Raw genomic sequence first — 14,318 nt, 5'->3', positions numbered from 1 at the left:
AAGGCCACAGTACTACTACATGGGTTCTCTTGGAATTTCCCTAAAGCTCTGTTGAAAGTAATTTAAATATTCAAGTATTTTACAATTAGGTTATCTTCCCTAGAGACAAACCTTTGGCAGTTAGTGACTAAGACTGCAGTAAAGGTAAAATGCCAAGCCCATCAATAAGGGGACTCAACAGAACTGTAGGTCTTAAAGGGATGGAAGAAAGTCTTGTCAATAAATCAACCTTCTAACTTCCCCTCTGCCAGGAAGTTGTGTATAACTCCAAGGATAGGTTCTAGTGGTCTTATCTTAGGCAAAAGGATAAGTGACTTGACTATCCTTCCAAATTTTTCCTTCCAGTCCCCTCCATTCTTTGGGTAAATATCTGAAAACTGTGTTTTCTTCTAATTGTAAACTAATCCTCAGTAGGGTGTTAGTTGATGGCTTTAGGGTGTTATCACCACCAGGGGTATTTGCATTTTAATGGGAGGCTTTAAAAGATCTTAAACCTTCAAGACTGAAAGCAGTAAATCTCTATTGGTGGAATTGGAGGCAGGGTGATAGATTGGGCAGGAGATATCTGGGGTGAAAGGAGCCCACTGGGTCTATTCTAATCACAGCATGAACTAAAGTGTTCCTACTTAGTAGCCTGACTTCTACTTCCAGAGTGAGGGCAGTGAGGACAGCTCCTGTGGCCTGAATAATAAAGTACTCTTAAACAGTTGCATTTTCTTTGAAAGCAAAACAAATTAAAGGGCTAAAACCTTGAATGTTAGTTTCTTTTTCCTTTCCCACTTTCTCCATGGCATCTTGCTTGAAATCTTTCGATATCTCTGTGCTCTTTCCCTGGACTTCTGATGTATAGTTAGGTTATCCTTAGACTTAGATTCCAAATTATTTTGTGCCTTACTTTTCATTTCTTGGAAACCTTAAGACCACTGGAATGGATGAAGTAGGATACTTGAGGAATTTCGGGGAAAGGACTTCCTAAATTGGGTTAAAATGTATTTAAATATACACAGTGGGGGGGGGGGGGAATGAAAGAAAATAAATATATATAGTAATCCAGGCACTGAGTTAAATTCTAAGGACACAAAGATATTTTTTTAGTTTTTATTTTTTTTAATGTTTATTTATTTTTGAGAGAGAGAGAGAGAGAGAGAGAGAGAGAGAGAGAGAGAGAGAGAACACAAGCAGGGGATGAGCAGAGAGAGAAGGAGACACAAAATCCAAAGGAGACACAAAATCCAAAGCAGGCTCCAGGCTCCAAGCTGTCAGTGCAGAGTCCAACATGGGGCTCAAACTCATGAACCGTGAGATCATGACCTGAGCCGAAGTCAGATGCTTAACTGACTCAGCCACCCAAGTGCCCCCACAAAGATATTTTTTATACACTTCCCGTCCCACTACCCCCCCCCCCCCCCCCACACACACACACTGCAGGGCACAGGGGCAGAGGCAGAGACAGAGAGAATCTCAAGCAGGCTCCATGCTCAGCATGAAGCCTGACACAGGGCTCAGTCTTACAATGTTGAGATCATGACCTGAGTCGAAATCAAGAATTGGATGCTTAAGCGACTTGTGTCACTCAGGTGCCTATGTATTTTATGCACTTTCTGCCATGTAGTCCAGACAGTGAAACAAATGAGCAGATACTACGATCAGTGCAGAAAGAGCTATAATAGAGTTTTCACCATGGGCTGTCATAGTGCATAGAAAGCACATACTGATTAGAAGAGGTTAGTAAGGGCGCCTGGGGCGAATCAGTTGTTGGAGCGTCCTATTCACATCATGATCTCATGGTTCATGAGTTCGAGGCCCTATTGGGCTCTGTGCTGGAGTGTGGAGCCCGCTTCAGATTCTCTGTCACCCCCCCTCAAAATAAATAAACATTAAAAATATTTAAAAAGTGATTAGTAAGAAGGATGATTAACATTTAGCCAAGTTTAGCCAGGTGAAATGGGGTTGAGGAGGAGTTGGTATAGAAAAGGCATCTATAATTCTAGTGTGATAGGAGACCAAAGCGACTGTGACAGTCTTCATTCAGGAGGGCCACAAATGTAAGAATAAAATGGTGAGATTGGAAAAGTAGGCAGGGACCTAGCATCGGAAGGCTTTGGTGCCATGATAAGGAGTGTGAATCTTATAGGGAACTACTAGTATCTGTAAGCAATGGAAAACGTGATCAAATTTGCATTTTATAAAAATCCTTCTGAGATCAGTATGGAGAGTTGTCTTGACTTTAGACTTTACAGCGGAACAAAGTTGGAGGTAGATCTTGGAAGCGTTCAGAAGGCTGTAATAGTAGATCAAATAAGAAATGAAGGATTGACCTGGAAGGTTAGAGTGAGGATGCAGAAAGGAGACTGGATCTTCACTGAGATGATATTTGAGTGTACAAGGGGAGGAAAAGACACAGCTGATCTTGGATTTTTGGCTTCATCAGTTAGGTGCCATTTTGCTGAACTAGGGAAAGAGAAATAGGTTTTAATGGGGAAGATGCTGAGTTCAGATTCGGACAAGCTGAGTCTTAGATTATTAAAGAACATCTAAGCAGAGATTTCCAGTAGACAGGCATTAATCTGCCTGAATCCCAGGAGGAAGACCTAAGCTGTAGATATATATTTAGCCATGGTTCCTTATCATCTCAGGGATGTCAATAGAAGGATTGCTCAGGAAGAATGGAGACTATCAGAGGGCTGTTGATTAACCCTAGGCAAGTAATAAGAGTTAAAGAAACAGCTGAAGATGAAGAATAATAATGAAGAAGAAGTAGCCAAACAGATACTTGGAACCATACAAGGGAGAGTTTCCTTATAGAATAGCAGAACAAACTCACAATCTATCTCCTTGCTTTTGGTTCCAAGCCTTTCAGGATCTGGCCCCAGGCAGTAAATCTAGCATTTTCCATCTTTGCTCCTCATCTTACTTGAGCTGTTTTGGCTGACTAGACACAATCCTGCACATTCATACGTTGTTATGTGTCCATTTCTCTCTCATCTTCTCACTGGAGTGCATGTTTCTTCCATTCTTTTCCTCTCCATGCCTAACTCATCCTTTGGAATTCTCTAATGCTTCTACTGCCATGGAATCTTAACTCCTTTCCCTAAGGACAGAAGTATCATCATTCAGCCTAACTTCTAATTAGTATTCAGATTGCAACTTTCGTATGACACGTAGCACATTCTGGTGTGCACCATAGTTATTCATGCACCCGATTGTCCCCCTTAGCAAGAGTGTAAACTCCCACAGACTGAAGAACCCATTCCCCCAAATTAATCTCCACTTGAAAACAGCAAGTGCTTAATAATTATTTGATCAATGATCACATATATTATTTACACTAAATAATAAAGGTAAAATCTTTGAATCTTCTGATGAGAAAAAAGATCTCAGTGGAGGCTAACATGGAAATGCTAACTTATGAAGGACCTGTCTGGAGGTTCTGAGATGTTAGCACATATTGACCAGATGATGGAAAAGCATTTTTCATAAAAGCACATTCATGATACAGAGGCAGAAAGGAGAAACATAATGCTAAGTGTGTTTGTTTCAAGAATTGCTAATATTATATTCTTCATGTTATTCTCATGCAAAAACGGCAAATCCTTGTCTCCTTTTCACCTTCTGCTTTTATAATTTTAAAAGTTAATCTCATGCAATAAGCATGTTAAGAACAAGTACCACTAAAACACAAACACAAAGTATTTTTATTTATCCTGAAGGCAGGGATAAGATGCTATACTGGCAGTTTCCCTACAATGTCCTGCAAATAATTCTAAGCCTTTCCAATTTGTTTTAGCGTATTAAAAGTAAAGCAACCTAGTGGGGCTGTTCATTTAAATAGAATAGGGTTAAATGATAACTTGACTTATCTTTTAAATGACAAAAAATAAAGAAATTGCAAGACCTTTTCACACATTAGATATGTATTGTCATTTATCATCTAGATATCAGGCTAGCAGTGCGAAGTAATAAAACATATCATCGAAAAATGTGCTATAGGTCTGAATCACTCTTTCATTCCACCTCCCAGCTAACTGTAGTATTAAATCAAACAAGCAGAACATTTCCTTAGGCAGCCATTGCCTTTTAATTTCCTGAAGAACCTTAAAATATCATTCATTACAAGTACTACACATATTTGGTTTTTAAAAGTCTCATAAATCAATAGCAGGCTGACTGTAATAATTATTACAAGTTAGTGCATAATTTTCGTGCTGAAGGCTGCATGCAGAACTTTAGCATATGCAAACGAGGCAATTCAAACTGTGTATAGATATTAATATGAAGAAGCAGGTAACGAGGTGCAGGCTATGAATTATGCATCAAGAGTGGCTGATCTTCAATGAGGAAAATGAATTCAGCATGTAATCTAATTAGTGATGGAAGTCTATTACATCTAACTGCAAAAGCAACCGTCCTTGAAACAAATTTATTTACAGTCCATGTTACCACTTGAAACAACTTTGAAATGATGTGTAAGACAACAGCTTAATTGTAAAAATTTTTGTTTATTTGTTTCAGTTCTAGACCTGGAAGGCCTCCTAAGAGGACTCAAAGTGTCACCTCCCCAGAGAACTCTCATATCATGCCACATTCTGTCCCTGGCCTCATGTCTCCTGGGATAATCCCACCAACAGGTAAGAATGCTGCTCATTTATGCCAAAAATGTTGAAAATCAGCCAATACCATAGTTTTTTATATATGCATATCTATGTTTACATAGGTGCTTATAACCATCAGTTGTGTTTTGTGCACACTAACATAATGTTACCAGTGAGAATTTATCGAGAAATTGCACTATGGTTATCATCATTTATTTATTTAAAATAAAATGAAGGAAGCTAAATTGAGCACTGTGCTAGGAGTTATTGTAATTAATCTGCTCACTAATATCAAACAACAAGTGATAATCTCTATTTTCCTGGTAAGTAATGGAAGCTAGGAGAGAATCAAGTGACTTTCCCAAGGTCAATTTGCTCAAAACTGTTAGTGGTTATTTGTATCTAGGTCTCTGGATTCTAAGTTTATTTTTTTCATTCATAAGAACTCAGAAATAGATTGAAATGCATCCAAACAAGACAGTAACTATGTCAATAAAATATCTCCTATTTTTTCAAACTACAGTGTGAATACATTTCCATTAGAAACATCTGAAAGATGTTTATTACTAGAATTTTGAAAAAGTGCAAGAAAAAGAATTGTCTTGACTGCATAAATTCCATGCCATAAACAATCTCAATGATGCGCTAAATATAAAAATAACTCATTTGATTTCTACCACCTGGATGTGTTCATTGATTCTTTTATTTACTTACATATGTTTGCCCACTTTCCATGTTTCATCCAGATCCATGAGCAAATTATAATTATAATGATGATGATTTCATTCATTTTTATTTTCTTTAAGTTTATTTATTTATTTTGAGAGAGAGAGAGAGAGAGAGAAAGTGAAAGTGCATGCATGAACGTGGGGAGGGGCATAGAGAGAGAATTCAAAGCAATCTCTGCCTTGTCAGTCAGCTCAGATGCAGGGCTCAATCACACAACCCGTGAGATCATGACCTGAGCCAAAACCAAGAGCCGGACACTTAGCTGACTGAGCCACGTAGGTGCCCTGATGATGATTTTATTTGTTATTAATTCTTACCATCAAAGGAATTTATTGAGGAGATTTACGTATAAACACAGTTGCCATGTAACACAACTGATACAGGAAGCATAATCTGGCAAGATAAGGAAAGAGTCTTTATTTTTTTCTCTGAATTCCCATACCGGTGTTTTATTTTTATTTTGTAACATTTCTCTTTCTCTGTGCTATGATACCACCATGGATAATCTGATTTCATATTTCATATTTGATTGAAAGCTATTTAAAAGCATGACTGTTTTAATTCACTTTTATTTTTGTCACAATATCTGAATAATTCCTTCATCTTTGTGGACTTTTATCAAAAACATCTGTTGAGTTGAATGTAAAGCTATTTGTTCATTCTTTTTATATTTAACTCTTTTCCAGGAAGGTACCACAGTATATACTTAACAATAAATTATCTAAAGTGCCAGGGAGAGTTGTATTTTTATGCTAATTTTGCAGATGAAAAATTGAGACATAGAAAAATGAAATCAATAGCTGAAAATGACCCAATTACAGAAATAGTATCATCATTTCCATTTGTTTAATTAGTCATGTTTCTAGTAATTGAATCCTACTGGCTGAAATTCTAATTCCAAATTTGAGATTTAGAAAAGAAATAGGCACTTAAGTTTAGCTGTTTTTATTTAACTAGATAAATTTCCAGAATAAGAAAAATGGGCGATTTTTTTTGTACCACATAGGCTAGATAAAACTAAAATATTAACTGTTCATGTTTTATGGTTGAAAGACACAGGGGTGCTAGAAGAAAGACCTAAGAATTGTTGACTTAATTAACTTCTCAAAGAACTGTGTTAGGGAGAGTTAAAAAAAATCATTTTAATAATCATTATTCTGTATTTGAAAAGTTTGTGTTGCAGTTATCTTATGGATGAAAGGTATTCTAGATTGTATTCATACTAAGGTAGGGAAGATTTGGTTCTGAATTGTCTGCCAATATTTAATCTTTTGCGGAGAAGACAATAAATAGTTCATTACCAAAGCACTGATGAAATAAGATGATTTTAGCAGAATCTAAGAATAGCAACACCTTACTTTGTTAACAACATTAAGTAACTTTGGGGTAAGTAAAATTTCTAAATAACTTATGATCATATACCAAAACTCAAAATCAACATATTAAGTTATTCTCGATAGACCCCTTTCTGAAATATATTACATACTTCTGTGGCTTGGTGGGACAGAGACACTCAAGATAATTTAAACTTGACTCATTATTATAGACATTCATTTTTTTAATATGAAATTTATTGTCAAATTGGTTTCCATACAACCCCAGTGCTCATCCCAACAGGTGCCCTCCTCAATGCCCATCACCCACCCTCCCCTCCCTCCCACCCCCATCAACCCTCAGATTGTTGTCAGTTTTTAAGAGTCTCTTATGGTTTGGCTCCCTCCCTCTCTAACTTTTTTTTTTCTTTCCCTTCCCCCATGGTCTTCTGTTAAGTTTCTCAGGATCCACATAAGTAGACATTCATTTTTGAAGTAGGATCAATTTCTTATATTTCAGTTGCTGTGCTGTTCTTCTGAGACATCATTTTTGGCTTTTTCTTCCCTTTGTTTCTTTGCTTTTGTTCTTCCTAGTATATTGTGAACCCCCAAACCAGAATTTCTTTCAAGCTTATTAAGAATTATATTGAAAAAGACCTTAAAAAGTCATATTCTAGAGATGGATAAGGAAATAGAGACTCATCAGGAGAGTAAAATGGATGGAAAAGTAGGTCTTAAATTATAGAGCCCAGTGAATGTAAGACAGAGAGCATAAGTTCGTTATTACCTATTTCACTTATTTTCTTTTTTTGCTTTTTGTTTTGTTTATTTCAAGTTTTTATTTAACTTTTAGTTACTTAACATATAGTGTAATATTAGTTTCAGGAGTAGAACTTAGTGATTCATCACTTACATATAACACCCAGTGCTCATTACAAAAGGTGCCCTCCTTAATACCCATCACCCATTTAGCTGATCTCTCACCCACCTTCCTCCATCAACCCTGTTTGTTCTCTCTAGTGAAGAGTCTCTAAAGGTTTGCCTTCCTCTCTTTTTTATTTACTTTCCCCTATGTTCGTCTTTTTTGTTTTTTAAATTCCACATATGAGTATTTCACTTTTTTTTGTTTTTGTTTTTGTTTTTTTTAGAGATTGTCCAAAGATTTGTACCTGCCAGGAGGTTGACTCTTGCACATGAATTATCTTGATATATTCAATATAATTGGTCTTTTTTGCATACACTTTTTTAGATGGAGAAATTTAGATTTTAGGGAACACAGGGTAATATCTCCATTCTTTGGATTATTTACTATCCTTAAACGTTAACTTTAACTGGAAATCTAATGGTCTTGAAGAAATCTTATAATTCTCTATAGAATATAACACTTTCCTCCCAGGGCAAACTTAGTGTATTCAGGGAATATGATGTAATATGAATATATAGACTCTTATGTCCTATGACTACTTATATTTGCTACTTTATTTTTCATATTTGTGAGCTTCTTTAAAAAATAAAACATTATTTTTTCTTCCTAAGATGGGGAAGGTGAAGTATGTTAGTTATTATTTTAAATTTATGAAGAAGTTATATATAAATATTGTTGATATTAAGCAAACTAGTTTGATGATGTTTCTACTATGTTTTTAACCTGTAGGTTTGGAATTTTTCTTTTTTTTAATGTTTACTTTTGAGAGAGAGAGAGAGAGTGAGCAGTGGAGGGGCAAAAGAGGAGACACATTGTTTGAAGCAGGCTCCAGGCTCTAAGCTGTCAGTACAGAGCCCAATGTGGGGCTGGGACTCATGAACTATTCATAACTTGAGCTGAAGTTGGAATATTTAATATTTATTTCCAAGAATCTATAGTTATATCAGTATCTTTCAAAGACTTGGAAATCATGTTTCTAAAACTAATAAAACAAATGAGCATTTAATCCTCAACAAAACAAAGAGAGAAAAAACAACCCCTGACCCCCAAATCTCAAATCCTTTCTAAGATTTAAATTGTAACCTACCTGTGAACATTGATCTGTAATTTTGGACTCCCAGTATTACCATTTGAAAAGTATAAACAATGCAAATTTACCTTTGAAGTTGCCAAAATTGGTCTTGTGAAAAAGAAAAATTATTAATTTGACAAATTTCTAAAATCTATCAATTTGTTCCTAATCATTCCCTCATGTTTCCTTTTCAACAATTGAACACTGGAATTAAATAATAATCTTTCCTGGAGACATCTGTTTTCTCAGGAAAAAAATGGCTATTTTTATGTTTAAAAAAAAAAAAGGCTTTTCCCAGCCCTAATATTATATACTTAGGTATCTATAATTAAAAGAAAAACTTTGAGATTGCTTATCAAGTTTTTATTTGTTATTTTGGTTGCTTGAGTGGGCTTCTATGTAACCTTAGAAGGGGGCGTGGGCAGATGGTGATAATTTCCAAAATTTATGGTTGTCACTGGATGCCATAGCAACCAGAAGTGGAAGTTAATGAAAGAAAGAAGGCTCTTTGTAGAGTCTTACAACGCAGTGCCTCCTGTAGTGCTCTCTACATTTATTTGGACTGAGTACATGTCATAAATCATTTTTGATAACAAATACCAGTTTGGAATAAATTCATCCTAGCAACAGAGTTCCAATAACATTCATACTTTTTATAGAATTGTGTGTATTTTACAATGAAGGAAGAAATTATTTAAGAATGCTAAATACTCCCCTCCTGTGCCAGGAGTGCAATTTGGCTAGCATATTTGGCCATCTTCCTGATTTTATCTTTAGGGCAGAATGCAAACTAGTTTTGGAGTATAATTTTATATAAGTATTAAGAAGTAACAGTGAGTATTTGTATTTGACTTAATTTTTTTTTTAATATTCTCAAATTGAATGGGTGATTTATAGTTTTGCTTCTTGGCCATATTTTTTTCTCTCATTGTGACCTTCTAGGCACATAACCAATATGCATTCAAGATACAGAAAGCTATCGTACACACACATGCACTATGCTTAAAAAGTAAGAACTTCTAAGCACAATTTTATCTTTGTGGAAAAGATACTAGACCAGGACAATGTTAATCCAGACTTAATCCCATGGAAACATTCCTTTTTAAAAAACAAAAAGATTATAAGAAAGCATTCAGAGGAGTATTTTCAAAGTTTATATATTTTTGTTTTTCTTGCTAAACGCTACTAACTAATCAGCAGCAACCTTTGAACTACCTCTTTTTTGCAATATCAGCATTTATAATATTTTAAATGCATTAAGCCTTTCAACTTCTGAGGAGAAAATTCATAGTGTGGAAATGTGCCTTGCATGTTGAGGAGTATATTATAACAAATGCATTGTATTCCCTGGGAAGACTCACAAGTAAGGATAACAGAAAATGCACAAGTAAAACAGCCACAAATGGATTGATTGTCTTTCTTAATAAATGAAACATAACAGTGTTCTCAATGCTTTACTCAAAAAGTACAGATAATATAAACTATTTAAACCATTAATGTTATGTAGTATGTATACATATGTATTTTCATACATTTATATGTGGGGAACATTTGTGAAGTTTAATTACTAGACATTTGAGAGTAGTGCATTTAACTTATCAGTATTTAATACACGTTCCTTTTATATTTTTCTTGAAAAGAAAAATAAAATATCTTTTTTCTCCCTTTAGGAAAGGCCAGCCTAAACAGTAGCCTTCGTCATGTAACTTATTTAGTTTTAAAACTTTTACTGGATACCGTATTCGTTTCCTGTGGCTGCTGTAACAAATTATCACATATTTGGTGACTTAGACAAATGATAATTTATTTTCTCATAGTTTTGGAGAAGTCCAAAATTGATATTTTGGGCCAAACCAAGGTGTCAGCAGGACAACAGTTGCTGGTGGCTCTTAGGGAGCCTTTGTTCCTTGACACTGAGCTTCTAGTAATTGCCAGAGTTTCTTCTTGGTCTGTAGTTCCCTCACTCTAATTCCTGCCTTTTCCTGTGTGCGTTTATGTGTATGTGTATGTGGGTGTGGGTGCACACCTGAATCAAATTTCCTTCTGCCCACCTTGTAAGGATACTTGTATTTAGAGCCCATTAGATAATCCAGGAAAATCTCATCTCCAGATCCTTAACATAATCATATCAGCAAAGTACCTTTTTCCATATAAAGTGGGCATCATTTGGGGGTCATATTACTTTACCATATCCTGCAAGTGACCAGGCAAGGTACTGTGAGGGACCCCAGCGTGGTGTGGTAGACATGCATAAAATAGCATTTGGGAGACTTTTGTGATTCTTTTTTGTTCACTGTGGTATCCCAGTATGTAGAATATTGCTTGCCACAGAGCTGATATTTAAAATAAATATTTGTTCAGTGAATATGGCTAATATATGTTTAGTAAAGGATTTCTGAGAGGAATTATTATGCTTCCAAGGTACAAATTTAAACACTGAAAATAGCTTAAAAATCCTATTAAGTGTGGTTGGACTCCAGATTAAAGACTCAGTGTAGAGCCTAAAGGAGGTGTATTAATTATTTGGAGGACCATTATTAGTTTGTTTATAGGTTGTTGATGGCTACATTTAATTATATCGACAATTGATGAAATTTCTATCTCCAGATTGATACTCTAGAGAAGTAATATTTATAGGAATAAAATGGCAACATAGAACACATTAGTCTTTGAAGTTCCTGCATATTATATACTATATTATACTCTTCTTAAGGGTTGGAATCCTCATTGTGCCCACAGTATCTTGATATAGAACTAATTTAATACATACATGAATAAAATATAGCTCATAATTTAAGTAAATGTACATACAGTTTTGGTATGAGGAACTACATAATAAATATTTTTACATTATTAAATATGTAATGTGCATTAGAATGAAGCATTTCAGTCAAATCACAATATGCCCTGGGTCTATTACTTGCATAATAGAAATTCATAAATGTATTTTTTTCTAAGCTTTTAGAGCAAAGATCTGTTATTTTTAGATTTAATTAAATAACCACATATTGCTAGACTTTTGGACAGGCTCTCTTCTACTTAATTTAGAAGAAAATTACAGTCCTTTCTTCCCTAATTTGTTTCTCTGGTCCGAGTTTCTATTGAGTGCTATAATCTGACATGACTATACTAGGCCACAGTATACGTTAGGATCTACTTACACTTCTCTCTCAGTAGATTTGAAATAATGAAGTTGCTAATATCCTTAATTGACTAATTGCAAGGTATTATTCGCTTCCTTTTTAGTAATATGTTGCTTTCTTTGACAAAAGGGAAGTTTATTTACGTTAAGAAAAGCAAACCAGGTTTTGAGTCAACTTTTGATTATGATGGTGGATGGTATGTGGATTAGCTACAACTTTGTGGATTATCCATTTATCATGAGATGTTCAGACAGGGTTCTAATCCCTTGGTTATAAGATATGACACATGTTGTCGTTTCTTGCTCCCTTCAATTTCTTGACCAGTAGGAGGTGCTATTACTATCCCATTTCCCTCCCTAAGAGAAGTTAGAAATACAAATATTGTTGATTCAGAAAAAAACAACCAATATATTTTGAATAGTCCTAGAAATGTTGTAGAAAAATGTCATGGAAAGCAAGATAGCAATTTTTTGTGTAGTCGCCTTCTCTGTCCTAGATAGACTGTCCCCTCTGAAGTAAGCTTCAACTCTTTCCCTTAATGATATGCTCTTGGTTTGTTGTAAGGAGTTCACCCATATCATGCTGGACTTTTAAGATATTTTCTCCATTCGTTTGGGGTTAAGTCTTACAACTTCAATTCTTCTTTATAAAGAAGTGGAATGATCATTGAAAGTGTTGACAGGACCAAAGTTTTCAAGACAACTTGAAAGATGTCAGAATGACAGAAATATTAATAAAGCCTTGCATTCAGTCTCTTAAAACATTTATGTCCCTGGTCATGAATGAACTTATGATTTGATCTGAAAACATTCTGCATGATAAAGCCTATGGGTTTTATTTGGTTATGTAATCATATAAACCAACATTGTGATAAAACTTCTGAAAACACTAACGTAAACCTAAACTTAAGTGGATAGGAATATAAAGTCCAGATAGAAGGAAACAATACTACTTTGCTCAACATTCCAGATGACAGCTATAATATGTTCAGTCATGGCACCACAATTTATAATAGAACACTGACAAACTGGTGAGCATTAGAATAGTCTAGATGCTAGGGATTTACATGTTGGTGATGTTTGGTCTCATGAAGACTTACAGAGAGTCTGAAAGTGGATGATAGAGTAGACTCACACTGTACTCTTCTAAAGACAGAAATGTAACTAATGGACAGTAATTATAGAGAGGTCTACATTGGCTTCCATAAAAAAGAGCTTTGCTGGGGCGCCTGGGTGGCGCAGTCGGTTAAGCATCTGACTTCAGCCAGGTCACGATCTCGCGGTCCGTGAGTTCGAGCCCCGCGTCGGGCTCTGGGCTGATGGCTCGGAGCCTGGAGCCTGTTTCCGATTCTGTGTCTCCCTCTCTCTCTGCCCCTCCCCCGTTCATGCTCTGTCTCTCTCTGTCCGAAAAATAAATAAACGTTGAAAAAAAAAATTAAAAAAAAAAAAAGAGCTTTGCTAACATGGAGAACTCTCTAACAGTAAAACCTATTAGTCATAAAGCCTTAACTTTCCCTACCGACAGAAGACTTCAAGAAGAAAGAGGGATGAAGAGTTCTTAGCCATAGTTTTTATATTTAATTATCTCTTTTTAGGCCATATTGTTGATGACACAAAAGAGCGTTAGCTTGAAAAAGAAATTATCCCTCCCTGACCATCAGCCATCTATTTCTTATCTTAGTAATCACTGTTAGGGAACTTTGAAGTTAATTTTGCATTGGAGGGAGGTAGATCAGTAAGATTGTTTTGTTCCCTTCTAATTATAAAATTTGATGGTGACATTTCATTTTACTTTGAATTATTCTTCCAAACTTGACATGGAGCCTTTCTACTTAAAGGGTATCCATCCTCCAGGGTCTGCATTCTTACATTCTTTCATTCTTTCAAAAACTTAAAAAAAATACTTTTGAGATGAATGATTCAGATTTATAGGCTATCATACTCTTTGTTACCTGGGAATAGTTACCTTGTGGGTAAAACTATGACTATGGTAAGCTGTCAAATACTTTTTTTTCAGTTGAAAGAAATTTTTAAATGCTTATTCTCTTTGCCCTTCTTTCACACATCCTCCATGAAGGGGTACATAGTTGCAAAATTAATACATAGGAGGAAATGAACAATCCCTGAATGTACCATAGAAGAATACTTATAGCTGTGGTAGGATTTGGAGCTAGGGGTAGAAAAAATATTATTATTTTAAGTTTATTTATTTTGAGAGAGAGAGAGAGAGAGAGAGAGAGAGAGAGAGAGAGAGAGAGAAACAGCTAGAGAGAGCATGGTGGAGGGGCAGAGAAAGGGAGAGAAAGAATCCCAAACAAGCTCCGAGCTGTCAGCTCAGAGCCTGACATGGGGCTCAAACTCAGGAACCCTGAGAGCATGACCTGAGCAGAAATACGGAGCCTTAACAGACCAATCTGCCCAGGTGCCCTCAAAATATTATTTTAATGAGTGAAGACCATCACAAATGATAGTAGAAAGACATGAACCCTTTAAAAAAATTTTTTTAATGTTTATTTATTTTTGAGAGAGATAGAGAGGAGGAGGG

The 14,318-nt window shown here is 35.5% G+C and overlaps 1 protein-coding gene across 2 annotated transcripts in view; it reads left to right on the top strand.

The window, feature by feature from the left end:
• Positions 1–14,318, top strand: part of DACH1 (dachshund family transcription factor 1) — a 435,329-nt gene that overhangs the window by 183,831 nt on the left and 237,180 nt on the right. For both annotated transcript variants that reach the window (XM_043580344.1, XM_043580355.1), the window contains exon 2: positions 4,513–4,628. In XM_043580344.1, coding sequence (XP_043436279.1) covers positions 4,513–4,628 — 116 coding nt within the window. The remainder of the gene's footprint in view (positions 1–4,512; positions 4,629–14,318) is intronic.

The sequence above is a fragment of the Prionailurus bengalensis genome, chromosome A1, assembly GCF_016509475.1.
Source record: "Prionailurus bengalensis isolate Pbe53 chromosome A1, Fcat_Pben_1.1_paternal_pri, whole genome shotgun sequence".
Lineage (NCBI taxonomy): Eukaryota > Metazoa > Chordata > Mammalia > Carnivora > Felidae > Prionailurus > Prionailurus bengalensis.
This window is presented reverse-complemented; position numbering and strand designations above follow the sequence as displayed.